Source organism: Lontra canadensis, unplaced genomic scaffold (genome assembly GCF_010015895.1).
Source record: "Lontra canadensis isolate GAN:19392208 unplaced genomic scaffold, GSC_riverotter_1.0 scaffold6, whole genome shotgun sequence".
Lineage (NCBI taxonomy): Eukaryota > Metazoa > Chordata > Mammalia > Carnivora > Mustelidae > Lontra > Lontra canadensis.
In genome coordinates this window covers 3,770,320-3,793,462 of record NW_022631000.1, presented here as the reverse complement: position 1 = coordinate 3,793,462, position 23,143 = coordinate 3,770,320, and the positions used below count along the sequence as shown (strand labels likewise).

The 23,143-nt window shown below is 37.1% G+C and overlaps 1 protein-coding gene across 1 annotated transcript in view; it reads right to left on the bottom strand.

Annotated features, from left to right (window-relative positions):
• Window positions 1-22,794, bottom strand: part of ZPLD1 (zona pellucida like domain containing 1) — a 44,546-nt gene extending 21,752 nt beyond the window's left edge. The window contains exons 1-4 of the mRNA XM_032852646.1: window positions 22,686-22,794; window positions 7,602-7,822; window positions 4,323-4,504; window positions 2,967-3,039 (exon numbers count right to left, since the gene is read on the bottom strand). Coding sequence (XP_032708537.1) covers window positions 2,967-3,039; window positions 4,323-4,504; window positions 7,602-7,822; window positions 22,686-22,791 — 582 coding nt within the window. The 5' untranslated portion in view covers window positions 22,792-22,794. The remainder of the gene's footprint in view (window positions 1-2,966; window positions 3,040-4,322; window positions 4,505-7,601; window positions 7,823-22,685) is intronic.
• Window positions 22,795-23,143: the final 349 nt, after the last annotated feature.

Here is a 23,143-nt window from a genome sequence, read left to right as displayed (position 1 = left end):
ATTGCATAGTCAATAAAAGTTATCTTTTTTTATAAATAAAATTTTCCTAAGTATATTTACTGACTTCCAGAATACTTAAACAATTGCATGAAACCAGACTAGGCACAACTTTTCATTTCCAAAGAATGAGAGTAGTAGGTATATAACTCTTCATGCTTTTCATAACTTTTCATAACCCATTGCTATGGGTTAAAAATCAAAAACTCTGCATGTAAAATAGGAGGATATGGCCACTAATCGTTATAAAATAATACTCATTTTGAAATGCTATAATGAAATTATATATGGATAGCTAAATGTTAGTGTTCCAAACAAATAATAAGTACGATTTTGGATCAATTAGTGAAAGGAAATCAATTTTTTCTAGTAAATTACTAGGGTTTTTTCCTTGTTATTACAATACAATTGACTATATTCCCTAGACTTTGCTTTTCACCTTTGTGACTTATTTATTTTAAAGCTGAAAGCTTGCATAAATTACTAGTTTGGTAATATCCTGTATCATGACAAAATATTTCACCCATGCCATGTTAAAAATGTAGTTTAGGGCCGTGAAACTCTTCTGTGTGATACAGTAATGATGGATCCAAGTCATCAGCATTTGTCAAAATCTATAAAATATACATGAAGTGTGAAACCAAATATAAGCTATGGACTTCAGTTAATATATCAATATGAGCTCATCAATTGTAATGAATAGACCCCAAAATTCAAGGTGTAAGTAATAGAGGAAATTGTGTACAAGCACAGGACGTCTGTGGGATCTCTGTATTTTCAGATCAGTTTTTCTGTACACCTAAAACTGCTCTAAAAATTGTCTGTTAATTAAAAAAATACTTCGTGGAGAAATGGCCAAATTTCATTATATAATTATTTAGTAAATAACTTTTAAAATTCAATTTAATTTTTTAATTCAACCATTAGTGACAACTTTATTGCAAACTGGTTAAAAATGAGACGCATTTATTCTGTTTTCTGAATTCTATTTTTTAAAAGATTTTATTTATTTGAGAGAGAGCAATAGCAAGTGAGAACAGGGTGGGGAGGGGAGGTAGGGAATGTGAAGAGGGAGAAGCAGGCTCCCTGCTGAGCAGGGAGCCCAGCGAGGTAGCATCATGCCCTGAGCCAAAAGCAGATGCTTAACCAACTGAGCCACTCAGGCATTCCCTGAATTACATTTTTAGACTCTGTTCCCATCAGAGCTCTCAGGATGTTGTGTCTTGTGAAATAAAAAGCATGACACATCAAAAAAAAAGGGATGTGTTTTGACACTATCTGTTTTACTTATAGTCTGATATCAAACAATTGGTTACCTTTTTACCACAGAATTTAAACCTTAAGGTTATCACCAAATTATAGGCTTTCATTTAGCATTAAGATTCTAGAAAGTTTTGGGGCGCCTGGGTGGCTCAGTGGGTTAAAGCCTCTACTTTCGGCTCAGGTCATGATCCCAGGGTCCTGGGATCGAGCCCGGCATCGAGCCCCGCATCGGGCTCTCTGCTCAGTGGGGAGCCTGCTTCCTCCTTTCTCTCTGGCTGCTTCTCTGCCTACTTGTGATCTCTGTCAAATAAATAAATAAAATCTTAAAAAAAAAAAAAGAAAATATTAAAAAAAAAGATTCTAGAAAGTTTTGAAGGATTATGTCTAGTTAGCAATAGGAGATTACTATTTCTAATGATAAAGAAAAGACCCTCACAGCAAAGCTCTCCCCAAATCCACACTTCTAAATTTTTATTTTCTGCTTTACCAGTAATAGAATAGTTTAATTTCACAAAAAAAAAATGGTGTCATTAAACACCATGTGGATAAATTTTTTTTTTACTTTTTTTAGGATCAGGAAGTTTCATCTTTGTTTCACTCAAATATAACAAGTAATACTGAATCCAAACCAGTCACCTCAATTCTACCAGGGAACTTACACATATAAATCAACAGATAGGAATTTTCCAGTTCAAAAAATATTGCTCAAAACAAAAATAAATATCTGGCCATATTGGGAATGAATATTGGCACATATTTGCTGAGTACTGTGGAACCAAGTAACTTGGCAGTTTCTCCTTGCAGAGGGAAGTTTGGAAATGAGAGAAAGGCAATCTTCATTCCAACACATTTTAATTTGTTGTTTAGAACTCAGTGGTGTCAGACTACAAACTTATAAACATGATTTTTTTAAATGCCTTTGGAAAATGTCCTACTACAATATTTATAGCTCATTATATTCAAAGTATAAAGCACTGACTTTTAAATCAGTTACATGAATTATAACTCAGTGCCATGATGACATGAATAATAATGTAAAAATCAGATTCATAATTTACAAAATGTTGGTTGATAGATTGAAAAATTGATATTTAAATCAGGCATTTAAAATGTATGAATAAAAATTTTTAATCAACATGAAAATATCATTTGGGGGATTAATGTTAGAGTTATAAATAGAAATCCATGTATTTTTCACATTTTGCTGCCACTGTCTATATTTACATGACAAGAGTTTAGACAATACTATGTAGTCAACCCAAGTTATTTCAAATGTGACAGAATTGTCATCAGACAAATCCCATACTGAAAATATTAACACATTCATCACCAGGAAAAATATCATTTGGATTTTTCCTCTCTTTTTATCATAATATTACTTTCAAAATCTTGACCCTGACTATGGCTACACGCACAGGCACACAAATAAATACATACATATAAATATAGATAGACACTTGGAGCAACTATGTAAATCACATTTACAAAATAAAATCTAAGTCATTTATCAACTTTTCGAAAGTAATGCAGTTTTTAGTATACCTTTATCACTAAGCTATACAAAAACTCTAGTAAAGATGAATAAATGTTACCAAAGTAAAACAGGGTTAATGTAGCTTTTGTAGATTTTGATATAAAACCCATCCGCATAAATGGCTCCTCAGAACAGTGAGAGGGAATATAACCTCCTTCACCCATCAACTTACATTATAAAGGAGCAGGTTCAAAGTGCTGACAAATGTACCATTGTTCTCTCTCACAGAAATAGCAGCTGAGGACCTAAAAGAGATTTAGAGAAAGGAAAGCACTGATGAGTTTTTAAATTAAAAGTTTCAGTTATACATTAATGTTGGATTTAAGGCTCAAACTCTTGAGTAAGTGTGACATACTTTTAACTAGGCCTGGAGTAGGTACACTATTTAAATCACTGAACAGATAAATAATCAAAAAGCTAGAGAGACCAAATAAAGACAGACTGTTCTTTATGATCTTTTTATTTACAAAGGCATCTTTGCATTTTGCATTGCGTATATGGGACTTTTTAAAGAAAAATGTCATTCCAGTATAACTTGAATCTGATACAAACACATTTTCATCAATCCCCAGAGAAGTTTCATGAGATCAGGGATTTTGTTTAACTTTGTTCACTGCTAAAACACTGCATGGCACATGGTAGAAGTGTAATAAATATTTATTGAATGAATGAATGACTTTCCAGGTGCACTGCAGCTTGGGAATGTGTTTACTGGGGAAGAACAGGGGAGCAGATTAAGTCTATGACACCCTAATGAGTCACTTCCCTTTACACCTGTATTGTTTTGACTCAAAGCCTTTCTTTTCTTGTTTTTCCAAGTTTTGCTTTTCACCAAGTTATTTGTCATCATTGTGCCACTAAAACCAGCTGTGATCATTTTTTTTTAAATGAAAGAGAATGTGGCCTCCACACTGCCTCATGACTAAGATTAAACAATCACTACACCTTTGTGAAAGCAAACGCTAGATCTGAGGAGAGATGGTTTTCACTCAATTATCCCATTTTGTCAAAGTTTTGACAAATCCAGGGGGCAATGCAGTATTGTGAACATAACCTTGTCTTGGAGTGTGTGCTTTGGGACAAATGAATGAATGCATGACTATAAGCAAAAGGCTATGAGCTCCATCCACATCTGAAGCCCTCTGGCTCTGGATATCACCTCTCTTTGGGAGCCATCGGCACCTGTGCAGCTGACACCCCAGCAAGAGCATGCAGTCCCACATTCTGAGGCAGGAGAGTCCAACAGTGAGAGCTTATGGCAGAGACTGAAGCCAGGCAGGACCCAACACGCAGTAACTGTTCTATGCCCCAGAAACAGGACAGTCCTCTTGGACTGCATCAGCATCCAGAGTTCTTAGCTGCTTGGATGATTCTGAAGGTTATGAGGAGAACCCCCAGGCAGACATCTGGCCAGTTTGAGCCAGTTTTAATTTGGGGAGAAATAGATATATTTGATCTGTTGATATGGGTCATAGCAAGGTCAGATAGATAGACAGAATGTGAAAACAGGGATAGAATGTGAACTTACGAGGCAAGCTGGGTATTATTAACCAGGTACTCCAGTGGGTAACTACAGCTAAATTTGTAGAGAAGCCCAGGTAGATAGCTGATGATTGCTGGTGGGTCTGGAGTATCAATGTATCCCGAAATATTTCCTATTTGTACTGAAGTTGCATTTCCATAAGCACTGACTCCTGGAATTGTGGATACCTATTAAAACAGTAGATCAAGTTTAATGATTAAATAGCTATATGTAAATCTAGGCATTTCATTTGCAAAATAAAACATTAGATCAGATCATTCCTAGGGTCTGTTTCAACTACAACATGCCATAGTTTTGAGATTATATACACAAAATGCAATTTATAAATGATTATATATGTCTTTTAGCTAAAGGAAATTCCATATTCACCAAAGACACTTTATTTATATTTCACAAATAAGAAAGGAGAGAGATTACATGTTCAGAGGGCTACAGCAAGTAATTCGAAAATGTTCATGAGTAAGGTCCAAATTCTGTGGCCTGCCTTAAAAAATTCCTGTTAATCTGATATTGTTTTCCACTTTGGTATCATGTCTCCAGACTTAAACTCTTGGCTAATAATGCCCCAGCCACTGGAACACTTGGGTGGCTCAGTCAGTTAAGCATCTGCCTTGGGCTCAGGTCATGATTCCATGGTCCCAGGATCAAGTTCCCCAGTGGGCTTCTTTGTCAGTGGGAAATCTGCTTCTCCCTCTGCCTGCAACAACCCCTATTTATGCTCTCTCTCTAACAAATAAATAAAATCTTTTAAAATAATAGTAATAAAAATAACACCCTAGCCACACATGCTCCCTCTGCCTTCTTCTCCCCCACTTCACCATGATGTATCCTGCTTCCCCCCTAGATCTCATCTTTCCTAAGAAAGTTCCTGACCTCCCTATAGGTGGTGCTTATCTCCATCACAGGAGTAGCCACGGTGCATGAATTGGCAGTCCCCTTCACTGAATCAGAACCCTTTGTGGGAGTCCTCTTAGACTTGTTTGACTTTGCATGGTCAGCATCACACAGTGACACCAGCATCTTGGGGCCCCAAAGATGAATTCTGAACAAATGAATTAAGGTCACAAATTTTCTGAGGGTCAATCTATGGGCCTTCATCTGTAGTACATACATGGAGACTCTCATCTCTTTCCAGGGGAGCCATTCATAGATGGGTTTCAGGGGGATCATGAACTCCCAGAAGTTATATTAAAATATTGTCCATATGCATATTTTCCTGGGACTGATTAGCTTTCATTGGATTCTTCAATCCCACTAAAATGTAAGAACCACCATTTTAGGAATAATCAATAATGTTCTTGACTTTTGTAACACCATAGAGCAATACAGCTTCTCCCATTATGTCAAAGACAGTATGACACTCATGAATACTTTTAGCAGATATTATGGAAACCTGTAAGACTTACTTTTCAACAATAGAATAAACCTTCTGCATGAACTTAGAAGTACATGGGCAAAGCCAAGGCAATCATCAAGCTGATTCATGAACAGAGCCAGAATCATTGTAAATGAAAACTTTTTTTAAAAATTCTAATTTAGTGATGTAATAGTCTACTTAATTTTTCCCATGTAGGATTGTCATTGGAACAGACTCCAAAGCAGGTGACATCCAAAGCAAAAATGAAAAAATAAGCAAATCTTCCCCTCCTCTCACACCTTCCTGACTGGCTAACTAAACATACAAATTCTGTGAAAACAAAACAAACAAAACACACACACATACGTAATAATTTTTGTACCCAAGTCATTCAGCTTTTAAAAAAGGTAAATAGCACATGTGCGTACCAACGTGCACACATACGCACGTTCACACATACACACACATACATACACACACATACACACACACCCCCAGATGATTTGCCTGGCATTTCTCCTGAACTACTTTCTTGGCAGCTTGGCAAGACTTAAATCCAGAGAAGAAAGCAGCCTGAAGGAGAGACCCCAGGATATGGTGGGAGGAGGGAGACCTTAGCTCTCCGTGTGGGCTCCTCCCTCCGCAAGGAAACACAGACATGTAATAATCAGCCTGCATCACTCTCTCTCAGACCCATCTCATAACCTCTCTGTGCACAACTCAGAGAGATGAATAAATGTTTTTAATAAAAAGAGTCAACAATACTCACGGTGCAGGCACAATACTCTAACTGGCCTCCGAGAGAAGATGAGGAAGGAGATCAAAGAAATCCCTTTCCTGTCTCTCATCTCCCATCAATTCTTAGAAAACCTGCCCTTAGAGAAATTAAGCCTTCCCCTTTAATCCCAAACAATAATTTATGAAGAGGAAAAGCCAGTTTCTCCTCATACACTGGGCTAAGCGGTCATGCTCACTGCATCTCCTTTTTGTCTGTGCTAGGATTTAACAATAAGATTATATTTAAACAAGCAAAATGAAAAATAATATTCAATGAATTTCAGTGTAACACCCCTCAAATCATAATATTTATACTTCGATTAATTTTAATTCCTGGGAGTATCAATTCCTCACTCAGTTTCTTTTCTTTTTCCTTTTCTTTTTTTTCTTTCTTTCTATTTATTTATTTATTTATTTATTGGTGTTTAGTGCAAGTACAAATAAATGAATAGCATAGACTAGTGGTTCTCATTCAGGGTGGGAATATTTGAAGCAGTATTTTGATTTTTACAATGACTAGAGAGATTTCTTTCTTTGAACAATATACTGGGATTTCATGAGTAAGATTGGATATGAAAAACATTTGGAAATTCAAAGAACAGTCCCACACGATGAAGAATATCCCACTGAAAATGCTGACAGTCCTCTTCCACTAAATACTGCTGTAGATAGTCCCATGGTAAACATGGACCTAGAAGATTCTGAGTTTCCCATTCTGTATTTCATCTTTCTTTCTGAATAAGGTCACTAGAAGCAAGGGGCCAAGAGACTCATTGCCAAACTCACCAGAACAAACAATTTTTGTATAAGATAGTTCCATAAAAATGCACGAAAAGCATAGCTAGTAATAAAATGTAGGGAAATATTCATCAATGTCACTCACACAAATAATGTTGTTTAGAATAGCACAGCTGATCTCACTCCCCTCAACTTTCAACAACAATAAACAGAACCATTACTGGGAAATAAAATTGTATGTCTGAAGCCTCAAACAGGCAAAGGAAGTGATTTGTTTAGTTTTATTGGAAATTTTTTCTTGAAAGATAGATTGGTCTTCTGATTATTTCATGAAATGGGGAGACTTTTTGTCTTGACCCCAAACCTAGCACATAATTTCACACTTGTCTTACCACTAAGTTGTTTCCACAGCCCTCCAAGGTGCTAAGATTGATGATGAAAATGACGACTGCAGGAAAGGTGTTGTTATTGATGAACCCCCTACAGTGGGAGTCCCCATGCCTTCCATTCAGGGCCAGATCAGTTTCAGAATAACCCGAGAAAAGTACAGTGCAAAAATTAATCTTCATTGTAATGGTTTGCACCCCACAGTAAACATTGATGTCTCTTTCAGCTGAAATAAAAATATACAAAAAGTAAACATTAGTCACAAAAGCACAGTACAGGGTACAAGAATAACTTTAACCTCCTCTAATGTATTTACTCATCCCTTCAGTCTGTTTAACTGATTCCTATAGTTGAATATACCATAATCCAATATGAAAGTTAAGAAAAGTAGCCAGGAAGAATAGTCTTAGATATAGTAATTTAGGAGTTAGAAAATATCTCTGTTGCTTTGTGTCTGGTATACAGTGGATGTGCATTAAATGTCAGTTGAGTATTACAGAATGATTAGAGAATCGAGTGGAAAAAAATCAAGTTACAGAGAAAATTCAGAGCTAGAGTAACTGAATTATTCAGATAGCCTGTCCAGAGTAGTGAGACTCACTACAAATGATGCATCTTTCCAAGTGTAAGGAAGGAGAAGTTAAAATCCATTGTAAGCCATATTGCTGAGCATTTGGGTGTTTTGTAACCCATCTTATCCAGGATGGAGAAACAAAAGCTGTCCGTCAGAATCCCATTTTACTTTGCCTGTATTAAATTACTCTAGAGAGAAAGGAATGAGAACAAATGTGCTGATACTACAAAAAAAAAAAAATGCATAGCCTGCTCTAAGTAAATTTTGCCAATGACTATGCCAAAATAAAAGGAATGAATGAGACGTGGAAATTTAAAACACAATTATCACAGTTTCCATGACTATTCCATGAGTTATCAGTGACGGGATCCACTCTAGGTCTAAAGAGGTGAGCATAGACACACACACAAGCTTTTCATACCTCTACCGAGTTATATTTCTTCATATGATGAAGAAAAGATATGTAGCAAATGGAGAGGTGGGTTGGGAGGCGATTCCCCAGTGCCAGAAGATTTTACATTTATTGTTTTTGGTAACTGTTTTAAGTTGAATCATGTCCCTCCCCCCATCATAAAAAAGATACACTGTAGTCCTAACCCTCAATCTGTCATAACATGATCTTACTTGGAAATTGAGTCATTACAGATAAAATTAGTTTAGATGAAGTCACACTGAAATAGGGTGGGTCTCTAATCCAAAATGACTTGTGTTCTTAAAAAAGGAATGCCATGTGAAGAGATGGACACAGGGAGGATTCCATGTGAAGACACAGAATTGGAGAGATGCATCTATAAGCCAAAGAATGCCAAAGCTTGTTGGCAAACCACCAAAAGATAGGAGGGGCCAAGGAAGGATTCTATCCAGAGTGTCAGAGGGAATGTGGCCCTGCAGACACCTGGATTTTCAACTTCTAGCCTCTAGAACTCCAAGACAATAAATTACTCTTGTTTCAAGTCACTCTTTTGTGGCATTTTGTTATGGCAGCCTTAGGAAATTAATACAATAACTTTACCACTTTCTAACACTCCATTTTACCACTTAAAGTATCCAAAAAAAGCATCAGGTTTTCAAAATGTGGACACAAACAAAGCAAAAACTGACTAAGCTCTTTGGGGAAGTAAACTCACTTTGCTCAAAAAAAGGAAAAACAAGCAAACTAAAATGTATTTTTAGTAAATGAGATGATGTTCACCTTAGTAATACGTAAATGTCACTCAAGGTTTTTTGGCATAGTATTATTGGCTTAAATATCTCAAATGTAATCTAAGGGTTAAGTGTTCAACAGCATATTTCTTTGGAGTATTCATTCCCCAGACTGGTTTTTGCTGGAAAAGTGAGTCATATTTTGAGAATGTGAATAAGTAAAAATGAAAATTTCTGTTTGGTTATGATTTTAAACTCATTACAAAAAGAAAGAAAATATTTTTTATGGTTAAAGATGAAGAGAAAGATGGAAAATCTATTTCTTGGCCAAAGGCAAATATTAGGCTAGTTATTCTAGAAAACTCCAAGCAATATTCCCTTTGTAAATATAATTCATTATGAAGTATATAGGAAATAATACATACTACTTAAAATTGGGAAAATATCTCTATTAGCTTTCAGCAACATTAGCTGTTTAAATGCAACCCATAACTTTTAATAATGTTCTTTACTAAAATAATAGAGTTCATTTTAATAAATGTTTGAGGGTCTACAAACTCCAAATAAGATCTAATATCTATTGATTATTCTCTATCTACATGCTATTCATTGGCTCATGCCACCATTATCTCTTACCCTAGAGTATTATGTTAGCTTCCTACTTGATTCCTTTATTTCCACACTTAACCTTCTCTAATTAGTATAGCTATTCATACATGAATGCAATCATTTCACCTCTGCTCAGGTCTTCAACCTATCCATTTTACTTGTGCCAGAATTCCAAATCTTGAAGCAGGTCCTCAAGATGCTCCATGATCTGCCATCATCTTACCTCTGCATTCACATCGCTCTACCATCCCCCTTGCTCCCTACCTTTGTTTCACTGAACTTTCTTTAGCTCTTTGAAAGCATCACACTGAGTGATGAAAAGCAGAACAGCTGTTACCTCCATGGGTGGAATTGTCTGGAATAGGGGAAGCAAGGAAAATTTATGGGATGATAAAAATGTTCTTTGTCTTGATCTGAGTAGTAGTTACACGACTGCATACACCTGTCAAAATCACAAGCTGTACCCTTAAAATCACTACAAATATGTAACATTATTTTATATAAATTATTCCTCAAATGCTATGAGTACTTTGAAAAGCCTAATACATTTTGTACGGGGCCTTTGATCAGTGCTCTTTTCTCTGTTTAGGATGTTCCTCCTCCCCCCAAGTCTTTGTCTGCTTAACTCCTATTCAGTCTTCAGGTCTCAAATTTCTTGTCCATTCCCCAAAGACTTCCCTGATCCCAAATCAAAATTATGCCACTAAATTATGCTGTCATATTGCCCTAGAATCCTATATGTATTTGTCTAGTTGTCTTCTATATAAACTGAAAGTCCCAGAAAGGAGGAAGCTATAATATTCATTGATGTGAATATTTAATTAAGTAATTAACTACATGAAATATTGGAACACTAGACTGCAAAGAGGATTTACAAAGTAGTGGTACTTGTTCTCCAGCACATCATAGTCCGTAAAAGGAGATATATGTGGCCCAGTTTGACAGAAAGATTAGGCAGAGAGCTTTGGGGTAGTACCAAGAATGAACCTTACCCAGATGAGCTAGTTAGGAACAGTCTCTTGGAGAAGATGTCCCTGACCTGAGTTTCGAAGCAGCAGTAAATTGGAGATTTAAAGGAGTAGAAATTTTATAACACAAAGGGGAGTGTGAATAACAACGTAAGTGTGAAATATGTCCAGGCTTGATGGAGAACTGGATGGTTCTGTTTTCAGTTGAATTTAAAATAGAAAGAAGGAAATGGCAGAAAAGGAGGCCAAGTGACAAACACACTGGCAAAATCACAGGAAACCATTTCATAAAAAATGGCCTCTGTAAGGTAACAAAATGTCTTCCTCAATGTCAGATCAAATTCTTAACTACCAGTGAGTTTACTAAGAATTCTCTTTCTGTCCAGTGGAATAGAGAATTGTATCACTGCATTACTTGGAGTATCACAAATTCATCGAAGTGAATACATATCATTAAATATGTTACAAAGGAGAAATATCATTCCCCTTAATTTAAACCAACTAAGACTTCAGCTTCGTCACCTTTGTTTGAGAGGAATTAGTGGATACTTAGAAGAGCTTAATAAATGGCAAAGATTGCTCTGTCCAGATGTAGAGCTCTCTTCAGTTTTCTGCATTTAACTGAAGACTTGTAACTCCTGAAATGGAACTGAATTTGCTACAAGCTGATCCCACTAGGAGATACGATAACAAGCTAAAGGCTTTTTGCAGTAGAAGAAAAGAGATCTGTTCAAATCCATCCTAACCTAGTTTTCTAAAGACTTTTCACCATCCCTTCTGAGAAACACATTTTTCCCTGGTTGTAGATACTAAAGACATCCATTCAGCACAACTTTTCCATTTGTGAGGCTTTGAGGTGGGAGAAAAGATCCTTTAAGTTGCCAAAGGGCAATTTCTACCAAAATAAGAGAAGTTTTCTTTCAGAGTTAGTGAGTAACAGTTGCTCTCGACAACTAAATTTCTTCAACGTTTTTATTGTCCAATCTCTGGCCAGAATTGCTATATTCTTTTGAACAACACTTGAGTATTAAACAACTCAATGAGTACAAGTTAAAAACAAGATCAAGGAATAAATACCTTTAGATTTTTTTACTTCTAGTGTTTTGTATTTAAAGATACTAAGCATGTTTACGATATGTCAGCTTACAGAGTTTATGTGGGGTTATACTGACAAAATAGCTACTTTGCCCCTGATATTTTAAAGAGTTGTTTACTTATTTAAGAGAGAGAGAGAGAACAGTGGGGAGAGGCACAGGAAAAGGGGAAGAGTCGTAAGCAGACTGAGGATTGAGTCTAATGTGGGACTCAATCCCACAACCCCAAGGTCATGACTTCAGGCAAAACCATGAGTCAGATGCCCAACCAAATTCACCACTCCAGTCCCCACCTCTAATATTTTAACCAGGCTAAAGTTTTTCATAAGAATAAAAAAAAAATACAGTATTAAATCAAATTCAGGTAAAAATAAAGAAATGCTCTGTACTTCCCTCTCCAATCAATCAGGCCATGAATTTGTCTCAACTTTCTTAAATTATGCAAATTTTAAATCCTGTCACACTATCAACCATCTATCTCACCACATAGAGAAAAAAAAGTGTCCAAACTTAGAGTTCTTAGAGTATTATTACCATATAAATGGGAATAAAGAAGGGATGAATCTAATTCTATATATATGAATAAAAATCTCATTCTGTTTCTTCATTCCCAATAAAGTTCAATTCCTAGAACACCTAACTATAATTTCCCTTTAGGCACAATTACTGACAATATATTTGCAACATATCATTCATATATCTAACAAGTATATCTAACTTTCTTCTTTTTCCTCAATTCCACACTCAACTAGCTTAAATCCAATGGCATCCAGATGAGACTAAAGATCCCCAGCTTTTGATAAACTGACTAATCTTCATCTCATCTCAATACTGTTAAGTTTGAGATCTATATTTACTTTCATTAACATCAGCATATTTATTCTAAAATTCTCTAATTATTACCAAGCATAACAAGAGCACTAAGCAATACATTATTCAAATAATCTGCATACACATATTCTGATACAAACAGGGTGACACCCCCAAAAAATTGAACTGTAGGCTAGTACTCAGCCCCACAGAGCAGTGGCTCAAAAATATTCTTCCACTGTCTGAAAATGGAAAAATCTTCACATGAAAATCAGTAACTCTGGGGTCAGTGCATTAAAAAAAAAAAAAAAAAAAAAGGCGAGGTGCACAGGAGTTTAAGACAAAATCAGTGGCGCACCAGTGTGGCACAGTCTGTTAAGCATCTGCCTTTGGCTTAGGTCATTATCCCAGGGTCCTGGAATCAAGCCCCATGTTGGATTTGCTGCTCAGCTGGGCATCTGCTTCTCCCTCTGCCCCTCTCCCTGTTCATGCTCTCTCTCTCTGTGTCTGAAATAAGTAAATAAATAAAAATCTTTAAGATAAAATCAGTTCCATCAGTTTTATACAAGCTAGAACCTATTGTTCCTATTTATTTTCAAGATCTAAACTATATGCTACTTCATGTCAAAAACGAATTTTTTAAAACTACTTATTGTATCCATATTAAGTCTCTTTGCTAGACTCTGAAGATAAAGGCATTAAGAATACTACTTTACTTCAAGATGTTCATGTTTGATTAGAGGAGGCAGAAAAATTAGGCAATTATAGAGCAGCCTGATAAAGACATGATAGAGGCTCACATACCTGTTGTATATAACCATGCCTCTGTAAGAGAGAGCTGTTTTGAAGGGACCATTGAGAAGAAATGAAACCATTCCTGGGCACCTGGCTGCTCAGTCAGAGGAGCATGTGACTCTTGATCTTGAGATCAGGACTTTGTGTCCCATGTTGGTGTGGAGATTGCATCCATCCATCCATCCATAGAAATGAAATCATTCTAATGGGCTAACTTATAAGAAATTAATTAGATGATGGCATGAAGAGAGAGAGAGATGTCAAACTGATATTCAGATTTCTAGTTTTAGTGGGTGACTAGGTCATTCCCTGAGATAGGAACACAGGAAAGAAAAAGAGGAGACATGTTCAACAGGTGATCAGAAATATAATTCTAATATTTGGAGTATAGCAAAGAACAGAAAACATAAATTTGAGAATCACCAAATACTTAATGTATCACTAATAAACAATAATAATAGATGAAATACTCATGATAGCATTGAGGTAAGAAGGGAGATGAGCTGAGAACAGAAAAATAATATCTATGTTGTCCATTTAATGAGACTTTCCCTCATTTCCCAGGGGAAGGACTCTGTCTTGCATCCCTTTAACTGTGAGGCTACTGACCTGCTGACATTATGTCTGGGAGTGGATATTTGCTTTCCCAGTAGATTATGATCTCATTGAAAACTCTGGATTTCCCCAGGTACCTAACAAATATGCATCAAATGTCTATTAAAACATGCTTAGTTCGGGGCACCAAGGTGGCTCTGTGGGTTAAAGCCTCAGCCTTTGCCTCAGGTCATGATCCCAGGATCCTGGGATCAAGCCCTGCATGGGGCACTCTGCTGGGCAGGGAACCTGCTTCTCCCTCTCTCTCTCTGCCTGCTTCTGCCTACTCGTGATCTCTATCAAATAAATAAATAAAATCTTAAAAAAAAAAAACATGCTTAGTTCAATTCCTTCACAAACAGCATACATGGTTTCTAATGGTTAATAATAAGTTCCAAGATTCACAAAGAAAATATGTGTGCAATTAATACAGTGTCATCTTGACTGTTCATCCAGAACTCATATTTCCTATCTGTACTCTGCTAAGTGCCTGAGATGATTACTGTTTTCAGAGTTTTAGTCAGACATCAATATCTTTAATGTCACATATTTTCTGACTTCCAATTGAGAAAATTCAACCCATTAAAGAATATGAAATTAATAGATTTTTTTTCTATTTTTGTTTAGGTATTTAACCTTTTAAAATGCATTAGTCTTGGTAACTAATTATCTTGCCTCATTACTAATAATGATTTTTTTTAATTATTTTCCCTTAACAGTGATAGATTTGCTGATTCCTGTTGTCACCAATAGTGAGCAAGTGCACGACAGCCACCTGGACTTGACATACACAGTATGGTTATGTAGCAACACAAAGTTAGCAGGACATCATGGCACCATTCTCAAACCAGCACTTCTTTTTTTTTTTTTTAAGATTTTATTTATTTATTTGACACAGAGAGAAAGATCACAAGTAGGCAGAGTCAGGCAGAGAGAGAGAGGGAGGGAAGCAGGATCCCTGCTAAGCAGAGAGCCCAATGCGGGGTTCGATCCCAGGACCCTGAGATCATGACCTGAGCCGAAGGCAGAAGCCACCCAGGTACCCCTCAAACCAACACTTCTTATGATTTACTAAGCATATGTATTATCAGAGAATCCTATTAAAGTGCAGATTCTGATTCAGGAGATCTTGGTGGGGGGTGGGCTGATTTGTGTGTTTCTCACAAGCCCCTAGGTGATGCCAATATTTCAAGTCTCTTAGTCACTTGAACTGCTTAATCACACCTATATACTTGGGGCAGAATCTAACGCTTAGGGTGGATTCTATCTGGTAGGATTAAGCACACCCACCAAATGCCTATTTGTATGATTTCCATGCTGACAAGAAAAAGTTTGGATGAAGAAGGATGAGAGGAAGCAAGAGGAGGGAAGAGGGAGAGGGGGGGAGGAGGAAGCATGAAGGAGATGAATCCTGACTCCTTTCTGTGTCTGGTTTTTGAATCTCAGTGAAAGAGGGCTCATAAAAAACTTTGTGAGCCTGAGTCCAAAAAAAATCTATCTTAGTGCTCAGGTGGTGGTATGTGAAACAAAGCTGGGAATAGGATCAGTCTTCTTTCCCCACCTCTCCCCCATTGCAAAAACCACATCAGTTTAATAACCAGTGGAGCACCTGAAATGACAAGTATGTTCTGGGCACTCTCCCCAAACCAAAGGAGACCTGGGGTGGGGGTGGATATCTGTTGTGAGCAGATGGAGGCTCTGTGCAGGTCGGACACAGATGCAGGTGACCCTGTGAATAAGACTCCACCTCTGTTCACAGGTTGGATTACATGCCCTTTGAAGTAGCATTGAGTTGAAACTGATTGTGTGAACCAAAACCTATTACATATAACAGGAGGAGCCTTTACTATACTGAAGAGTACACTGCTTTGTAGTGCCATAGAGATCTCACCTGGAAAGAATTTACTTCCTGAACTCCAATAGACATTCCAAAACTAATTTGTGCCATTTTAGCAGATTATGAGTAATTTGTATATCATTTCCATTTCTAACTCTGTAAAATGAGAGAAATATTTGGCACTATATAAACTAAAAATTGCTTAGAGAACAGATGCTATGTTCATTGTTTTAACTCATTTTTTTAAGTTGATTTTCTTCTCAACAAGATTTTATACAATATTGAGATTTTGGTGCTAAATGAGCAAGAAGTCCCAAAGAGGTAATGATATTTCCTCCACACAAAACACCAGCAGCTGATGGAGAACTGAAGGTAGATTAGGAATTCTTTCTACATGGAACAGGTTTCTTGCCACCTTGGTTTTTCACATCTGTTTCTCATTAGCAAATACAAGCTGTTGTTTCTACTGCTGCAGAAAATTCATGTGCAGTCTGAGGCAAATTTTGCAGACTTACATTCATTACTATCTGCTCTACATTCTTTGGAACCAGAAGAGATTGGTCATCTCTTTCAGGCAGGAAAAAGCATATGGATTTTACTTGCACAAGCAGAGGAAGTGAAAAATTCATGCAATAAAGAAATTCTTTATTGAAATAAAGAAGGGTATGGACTCTGAATTACTAAGCCACTGAACCTGTGGCTAATTATTCTTCCTGCCACTGCACTGTATCACTTAGATTAATCAGGAAGTGATCAGCAATCACTGCCTGGATCAGTTCTTCTGCTTCATCTGGTCTTGTAATGGCAGTCACAGGTGCAATGCAGAAGGCAGGCATTCTCTGGACAGCTTGGAGACCAAAACACTACTACTACATGGGAAGGCAGGAGAGTAGGCCTTTCTTACCACAGAAAGTCCAAAACATATTCCCTTGAATAATTATTCCATTAACCACTTTTACTTTGAGCACAGGATAATGCAATGGTCAAGCAGAACTGAACACAAGATTAGAGTTCATTTTGCTTGACCTGCTCATAAATTCAATTAAATTGGTGATTCTTAATTTTATCTCCTGTGGAACACTTATGTTTACTGAAATATTAATAAATATCACTGGAAAAAAAGATTTCCTTAGTCAAGCGAGTACTTAAAAGGCTAAACAATTTTCCCTACTACGTGATTTTTCAGATTGTTTGATGTGATAATTCCCACTTCGATTCTTTTAAACTTAGTATTCACTTTAAGGCATCATGGTTTGATGGAAAAGGTCTTAGTTTTATATCTCTGTCAATTTCTAGCTTTGCAACATTAAACAGATGCTAATCCTCAATTTCCCCATTGTAAAATGATGTTAAAAGATTTTATAGGTTTGTCATAAGGACTACAAGAAAGAATCAGTAATGCACATTTCACTCAATATATGGGACCCATTGTTTTCTTCCTTATTAGTGTTGTTTTAAGTAGAAATCAAAATGACAAGTTGTGTAACACTGATATATTCAGTTTCCCATGAGTGGTTAGTTCACTATAAGAGAGCACCAAGCCACAGTTTCTGGTGCTATAAGCCTCATCTTTCCTCCATGGTGCCTTTATCATTAAAGACTTCTTTTTTTTTTTTTTAAGATTTATTTTTTTATTTATTTGACAGACAGAGATCACAAGTAGGCAGAGAGACAGACAGAGAGGAAGGGAAGCAGGCTCCCCGCTGAGCAGAGAGCCCGATGCGGGGCTCGATCCCAGGACCCTGAGACCATGACCTGAGCCACAGGCAGTGGCTTAACCCACTGAGCCACCCAGGTGCCCCAATCATTAAAGATTTCTTAGAGGTTAACCCTTATATGCTACCATCTTCCAAAAGGTGGGGTAGTTCCAGAAAGGTATTTGTTGGTCACAGAGGCCAAATGCATTTATCCATATATCTAATTTAGGTTAAATAATTCTGTGGTACTCTAAAAGTCAACTGTGGTTTGAATTTTATTCTGGGAAGAGCGTTACCATAATGTCAGTTGGGTATAAGTCTGTCCCCTACTATCAGCTTGGATAGCCAAGAGTTAACTACCTTTAAAATTAAATGGGGTCCCTTTAAATTTAAAATGAATTAAACCATGGCAGTTCCCTTGGCCCAAGGATAAATGCCATGGAAATTAAAGAAAATAGTTCTAATGTCATGAAACAGCAAAGGTCAGATAGGGTGAGATGATTACTTTCATCATTATTAACATTACTTTGCATTTAGATAGTCCCTCTCCTTTGCCAGGCTCATTCTCATTCTACCCCATTGCTTAGTATCTAAGCAGCTTGTGGAACTCCTGATGACATCAAGGGTGATCCTGATGTGAAAGAGAAGCCACAAGTCAAGAGGGGAGTGAGCAATTAACCTTTATGCTTTATTTGCTCATTCTAGTCTTCTGCAAATGACCTGCAAAAATAGGCTTACTTGAAAATAATACCCATATAAACTTAAAGCCTCTCCTGGGACTTCTGAGTTATCCGGATCTTAGACTTCTTTAACATAGATTTTTCATTGCAATAATATGTGTGTGCATGTACACATGTGAGTGCGTGCACATGCGTGTACATTTAGAAAGTCTGGATATTTGTTCTCTAAGCTGAACAGTACTAGAAGTTTTAACATGTATAAGGACAAATACAAATTAAGAGGTTTAGGGGTGCCTGTGTGGCTCAGTGGGTTAAGCCTCTGCCTTCAGCTCAGGTCATGATCTCAGGGTCCTGGGACAGAGCCCCACATCAGGCTCCCTGCTTAGCAGGGAGCCTGCTTCTCCCTCTCTCTCTGCCTGCCTCCCTGCCTACTTGTGATCTGTCAAATAAATAAATAAAATCTTAAAAAAAAAAAAAGAGAGATTTACTTCTCCCTGTTTAAAATAAAGGAAGAAACTTCTCCCTCCCTTTTCTTAAATCATTTACATCAGAAAACTTGTAATTCTGAATACTTGTACTTAGAAAACTTGTAATTCTAAGTATATAAATCCTCTGAAGATTAAATAGGCCTGCTATCAGCTTTATGACCCAGGAATGTTTCTCAAGGATCAGGGAACCATCTCTTGGAAATGTAAACATCAAGGAAAATAGCCCCCCCTATTTCTATAGGTGGGTGGATGGGAGCCTCCCCTCGAGGGAGCACGGCTCCAAATTACAAAAGGACTTCCTTTTGTAAAGATAGGAGTTTATTTTTCCTCTAGATAAAGCCAATATGCTAACACAGATGGTCATCCCAATTACCAGGTATATTTAGAATGAACTATATGTGACAAATGGTGCTGTCAAGTCCTCTTATTGGAGGACTAGTTATTGTTTATCTTGAAAACATATGTAATATGTTGCATCTGCTTGGCTACATAAAAGGGTTAGATTTCTTTCTGTCTTTGTACTCTCCTGATGGATTGTTTATGATAAGTCTTACATTCTGGTTTAATGCTTATTCGATGATAAGTGTTTTCGTCTCTACTCTCCTCACAGAGAGCATTTTTGGATGGCGGGAAGATTTTGTCTTTAATTTTGTTCCCCTAACACATGACTATGCTTTTAATTGGAATAATGGGCTAAAGAAAATAATAGTATACACTGTGTCAGTTTTTTCCAACCATAAATATGCATTAGACTCATCCTCAGGATTTAAAATACACCACTATCAGAGATTTGGACACTACATTTTTGGGGTAAAACAGTGAAGTAAATAGATTTGGGGTAAAACACTTTTAACAGCTATCCCAGGTGATTTTAATGCAAGTGGTTGGTGGGCACCGTTATAAGTGAGTGTTTTAACATAATTTTTAAATTTTCTATATGAAAAATACTTCCTTATCCTGTCTTAGCCTCTTCCTGGCTCATTTACATGCTTTATTTACCTTTACAAGTATTAAGTACAAGATCGGGTAGATCCTCTCTGCTGAACAATCTTTTTACATTTGACTTTCTTTTCTGCACATAATAGGAGACAGCTTGACTACCTTCTCTGGCTCCAACCAGGCCTCTGGGCCCTCACTCTCCGGAGGGTCTCTGCCTCTGGCTCCCACGTCACAATGAGCACCCATCAACTTCTCTGTGTCTTTTATTTCTCCCTCTCTCCTAGAGAAAGAGTTACCAATTTCCCCAGGTTAACTCCTCCACCTGTATCTTTGCTCTCTTCCATATTTTCTTGCCTCATCACATCAATTCTTTCTCTATTGCTATTCCCAATCTCTGAATACTTTCCCTTTACTCATGTATACTAAGTGGCCTCAAGTTCTCTAATCCCCAAATCCTCTCTTCGTATTTCAGTTGCTGGCTCAGGTTACTCCTCTTCCCTTCATCACCAATGTTATCTAAAATAATAGTCTATTTTCTTACCTCTTATTTACCTTTTATTTATTTCCCCACTCATTACTTACTCTACGGCGATTCAGCTCCTACATAGCTATCTTTGGTTTCAACCTCTCTCCTTAGACCAGGTCCATTCTACTACTGGATAGAGGCTGCCATTAGAAGTTCTAGAAACTCCTCAAACTCATTATTTTCAAACCCAAACTTTTTTCCTCAAACATGCAAGTGTCCTGTACTTTTGGTGTTATTTGGCAATATCACCACCCAGTTATCTGAATTCAAAACATCGTCTAAGACATGAACATCATCTTCTCTTTCACCTCCCCAACTGAACCAGCTCTCAAACTCTGTCAATTCCACCGCCAACATACTTCTACGAGCTGTCTCGTTCTGCCGCTCCCACAGACCTGCCTTCATGACATTTCTCTCTGCCTCTAGGTTCTTCTAACTTGATTCTTTCACTTTTCCCAAAGTTGGCTCTCTAAAACAAAATGTGGCCAGGTCAGATCCTTCGAATAATATATTTAGAAGGACACAATGGGTCTTCATTGCCTATAGATCAAAGACAAAATACTTCACATGAGTAACTCACAAAGTCTTCTTGGCAAAATAACCACACTTGAAGTTACTCAAACTGCTAGCCCTCATTAGTTTATAGGGTATACGGGAAAAGAGGAGCATGTAAAATGACACGTCAGAGCTACATCAACCAGATTCAAGCCACAATTCCACAAAACAAATGACCACATTTCTTAACATTTTAGAAAAGCAAGGGACAGAAAACTATTATAAATTAAAATAGACGAGGGGCGCCTGGGTGGCTCAGTGGGTTAAAGCCTCTGCCTTCGTCTCAGGTCATGGTCTCAGGGTCCTGGGATTGAACCCCGCATCGGGCTCTCTGCTCAGCAGGGAGCCTGCTCCCCCACTCCCTGCCTGCCTCTCTGCCTATTTGTGATCTCTGTCTGTCAAATGGATAAAATAAAATCTTTAAAAATAAAATAAAATAAAATAGACTAAAGACACATGTCAATAAATGGACCATGGGGATGTATTAGAGGCAACTTAGCTGAAAAGGAATTATCATTAACTTTATTAGACATATACATGAAGTATAAAGATTTTAAGTTCTTTTCCATCACATACACATTCTGAAACATGAATAATGAATTTACTTTAAATTATTCCAGAGAGGGGGTTGGTAAGAAGAGAGAGATGAAGCAAAATTTATGTGTTGATAATTGATGAAGTTGGGTGATCAGTACAAATGCTTGTTTTACTCCCCTCTACTTCTGTATATATTTGAATTTTCCATAACAAAAAATATTTTTTAAAAGCCCTCCTTTGTGGTACTCAAAATCGTTAACATCCCTGCCTTAGAACACCTTGCTTGACTTACCTTTAGACATTCCCCATCCTGACCTCCAGGTCGTACTTAACCTGCCAAGCACTTGGGTTCTTGAATGCATTCCTACACACTTGGATCTTTATTCTGGAGATACAGATTACCTCACTTCAAGTGAATTAGAAATCCCACATCAACAACATAACTACCTAGTGATTACTCTATGCAAGTCTGTTGTTGCTCTGGCATGTTCCAAACACAGGAGTACTGGCAGGTTTAGAAAATGTAAAACATGACCGGAAGTATTTCAGTTTGCATGGCAAACTTGGAAAAATGATTCCAGACTATCTAATCTTTATTTTGTAAATGTTTATCTGTGAATCTATAACTTTAGCTGACATAAAATGATGAATAATTAAATGAAACACTGAATTACTTCTCACTGAGTGTAGGAACCTGTAGGACATGTCCATCAATCTGGTCAAAATCTCCTGTCTGTCCACAACATTGATGGTTGCTGGGCCATGTATCCTCAAGTTGGTCGTTGTGCTTTGGAAATGACCAACACACCATTGAAATAATATTTTTCAGTAATGCACAGTATTTCACAATCATTTTCTTAAGTATTATTCCTAAGTAAAACTGTTAGCATGTAAGGGTTGTTTTGAATGTCTGGATTAACTTATGAGGGGAAAAAAGGGCATTAATTAGGCAAGTTTTGATGAAATTAGCCTCTCCCAATTCTATCACCCAATAACCGATATTTTTCACATTTGTGAGCAGCCATTATAATAATATTAACTATGATGAACACTTTGTATGTTAATCTGGATATAAATTACAACTCCAGAAAAAGGTCTTTTGTCATTTGCCACTTGTTAATATCCACTTAATGTAGATGGATATCACTTCCTTCCATTTTCCATATGTATTTAAGGGCCTTACTATTCAAACATAATCACTCTTTGCAGATGCAATTAGAGAAAGGATTAGGTTCAGACTTACCAGGAAATCTACTGTGGAGGTTGGCATCACAGTTGTAGCCATTAAACTGAGCAGACCCCAGAAGCACTCCAATTGCTAGAAGCAACAGCAACCATATTCGTTCCATTGCAAAACCTAGAAAAGAGTTCTTATCATGTGTACATCACCAGCTTTCACTCCTTCTTGCTGGAAAGACTGAGGCTGATCTGAACTCACTGTTGGATAGGAGACTGGCAGGCTATCTCCATGCAAGCAAAGCTCATTTAAAGTCTGAGGATTATGAGAAATAATTATCAGAAATGAGGCAGACATTTTGGTGACAATATTTGTAAATTGCTCCCATTCTTGGGTGTGAGTTTGCTAAAGGTGACAAATCCAGACTGTTCTAGTGGAAGAACTAAGATATAAGTCATAAAGCTTGCAAAAGAAAACGTATTATAAATAAGAAGAACTCAAGCCAAATATTTAATAGATTTGAA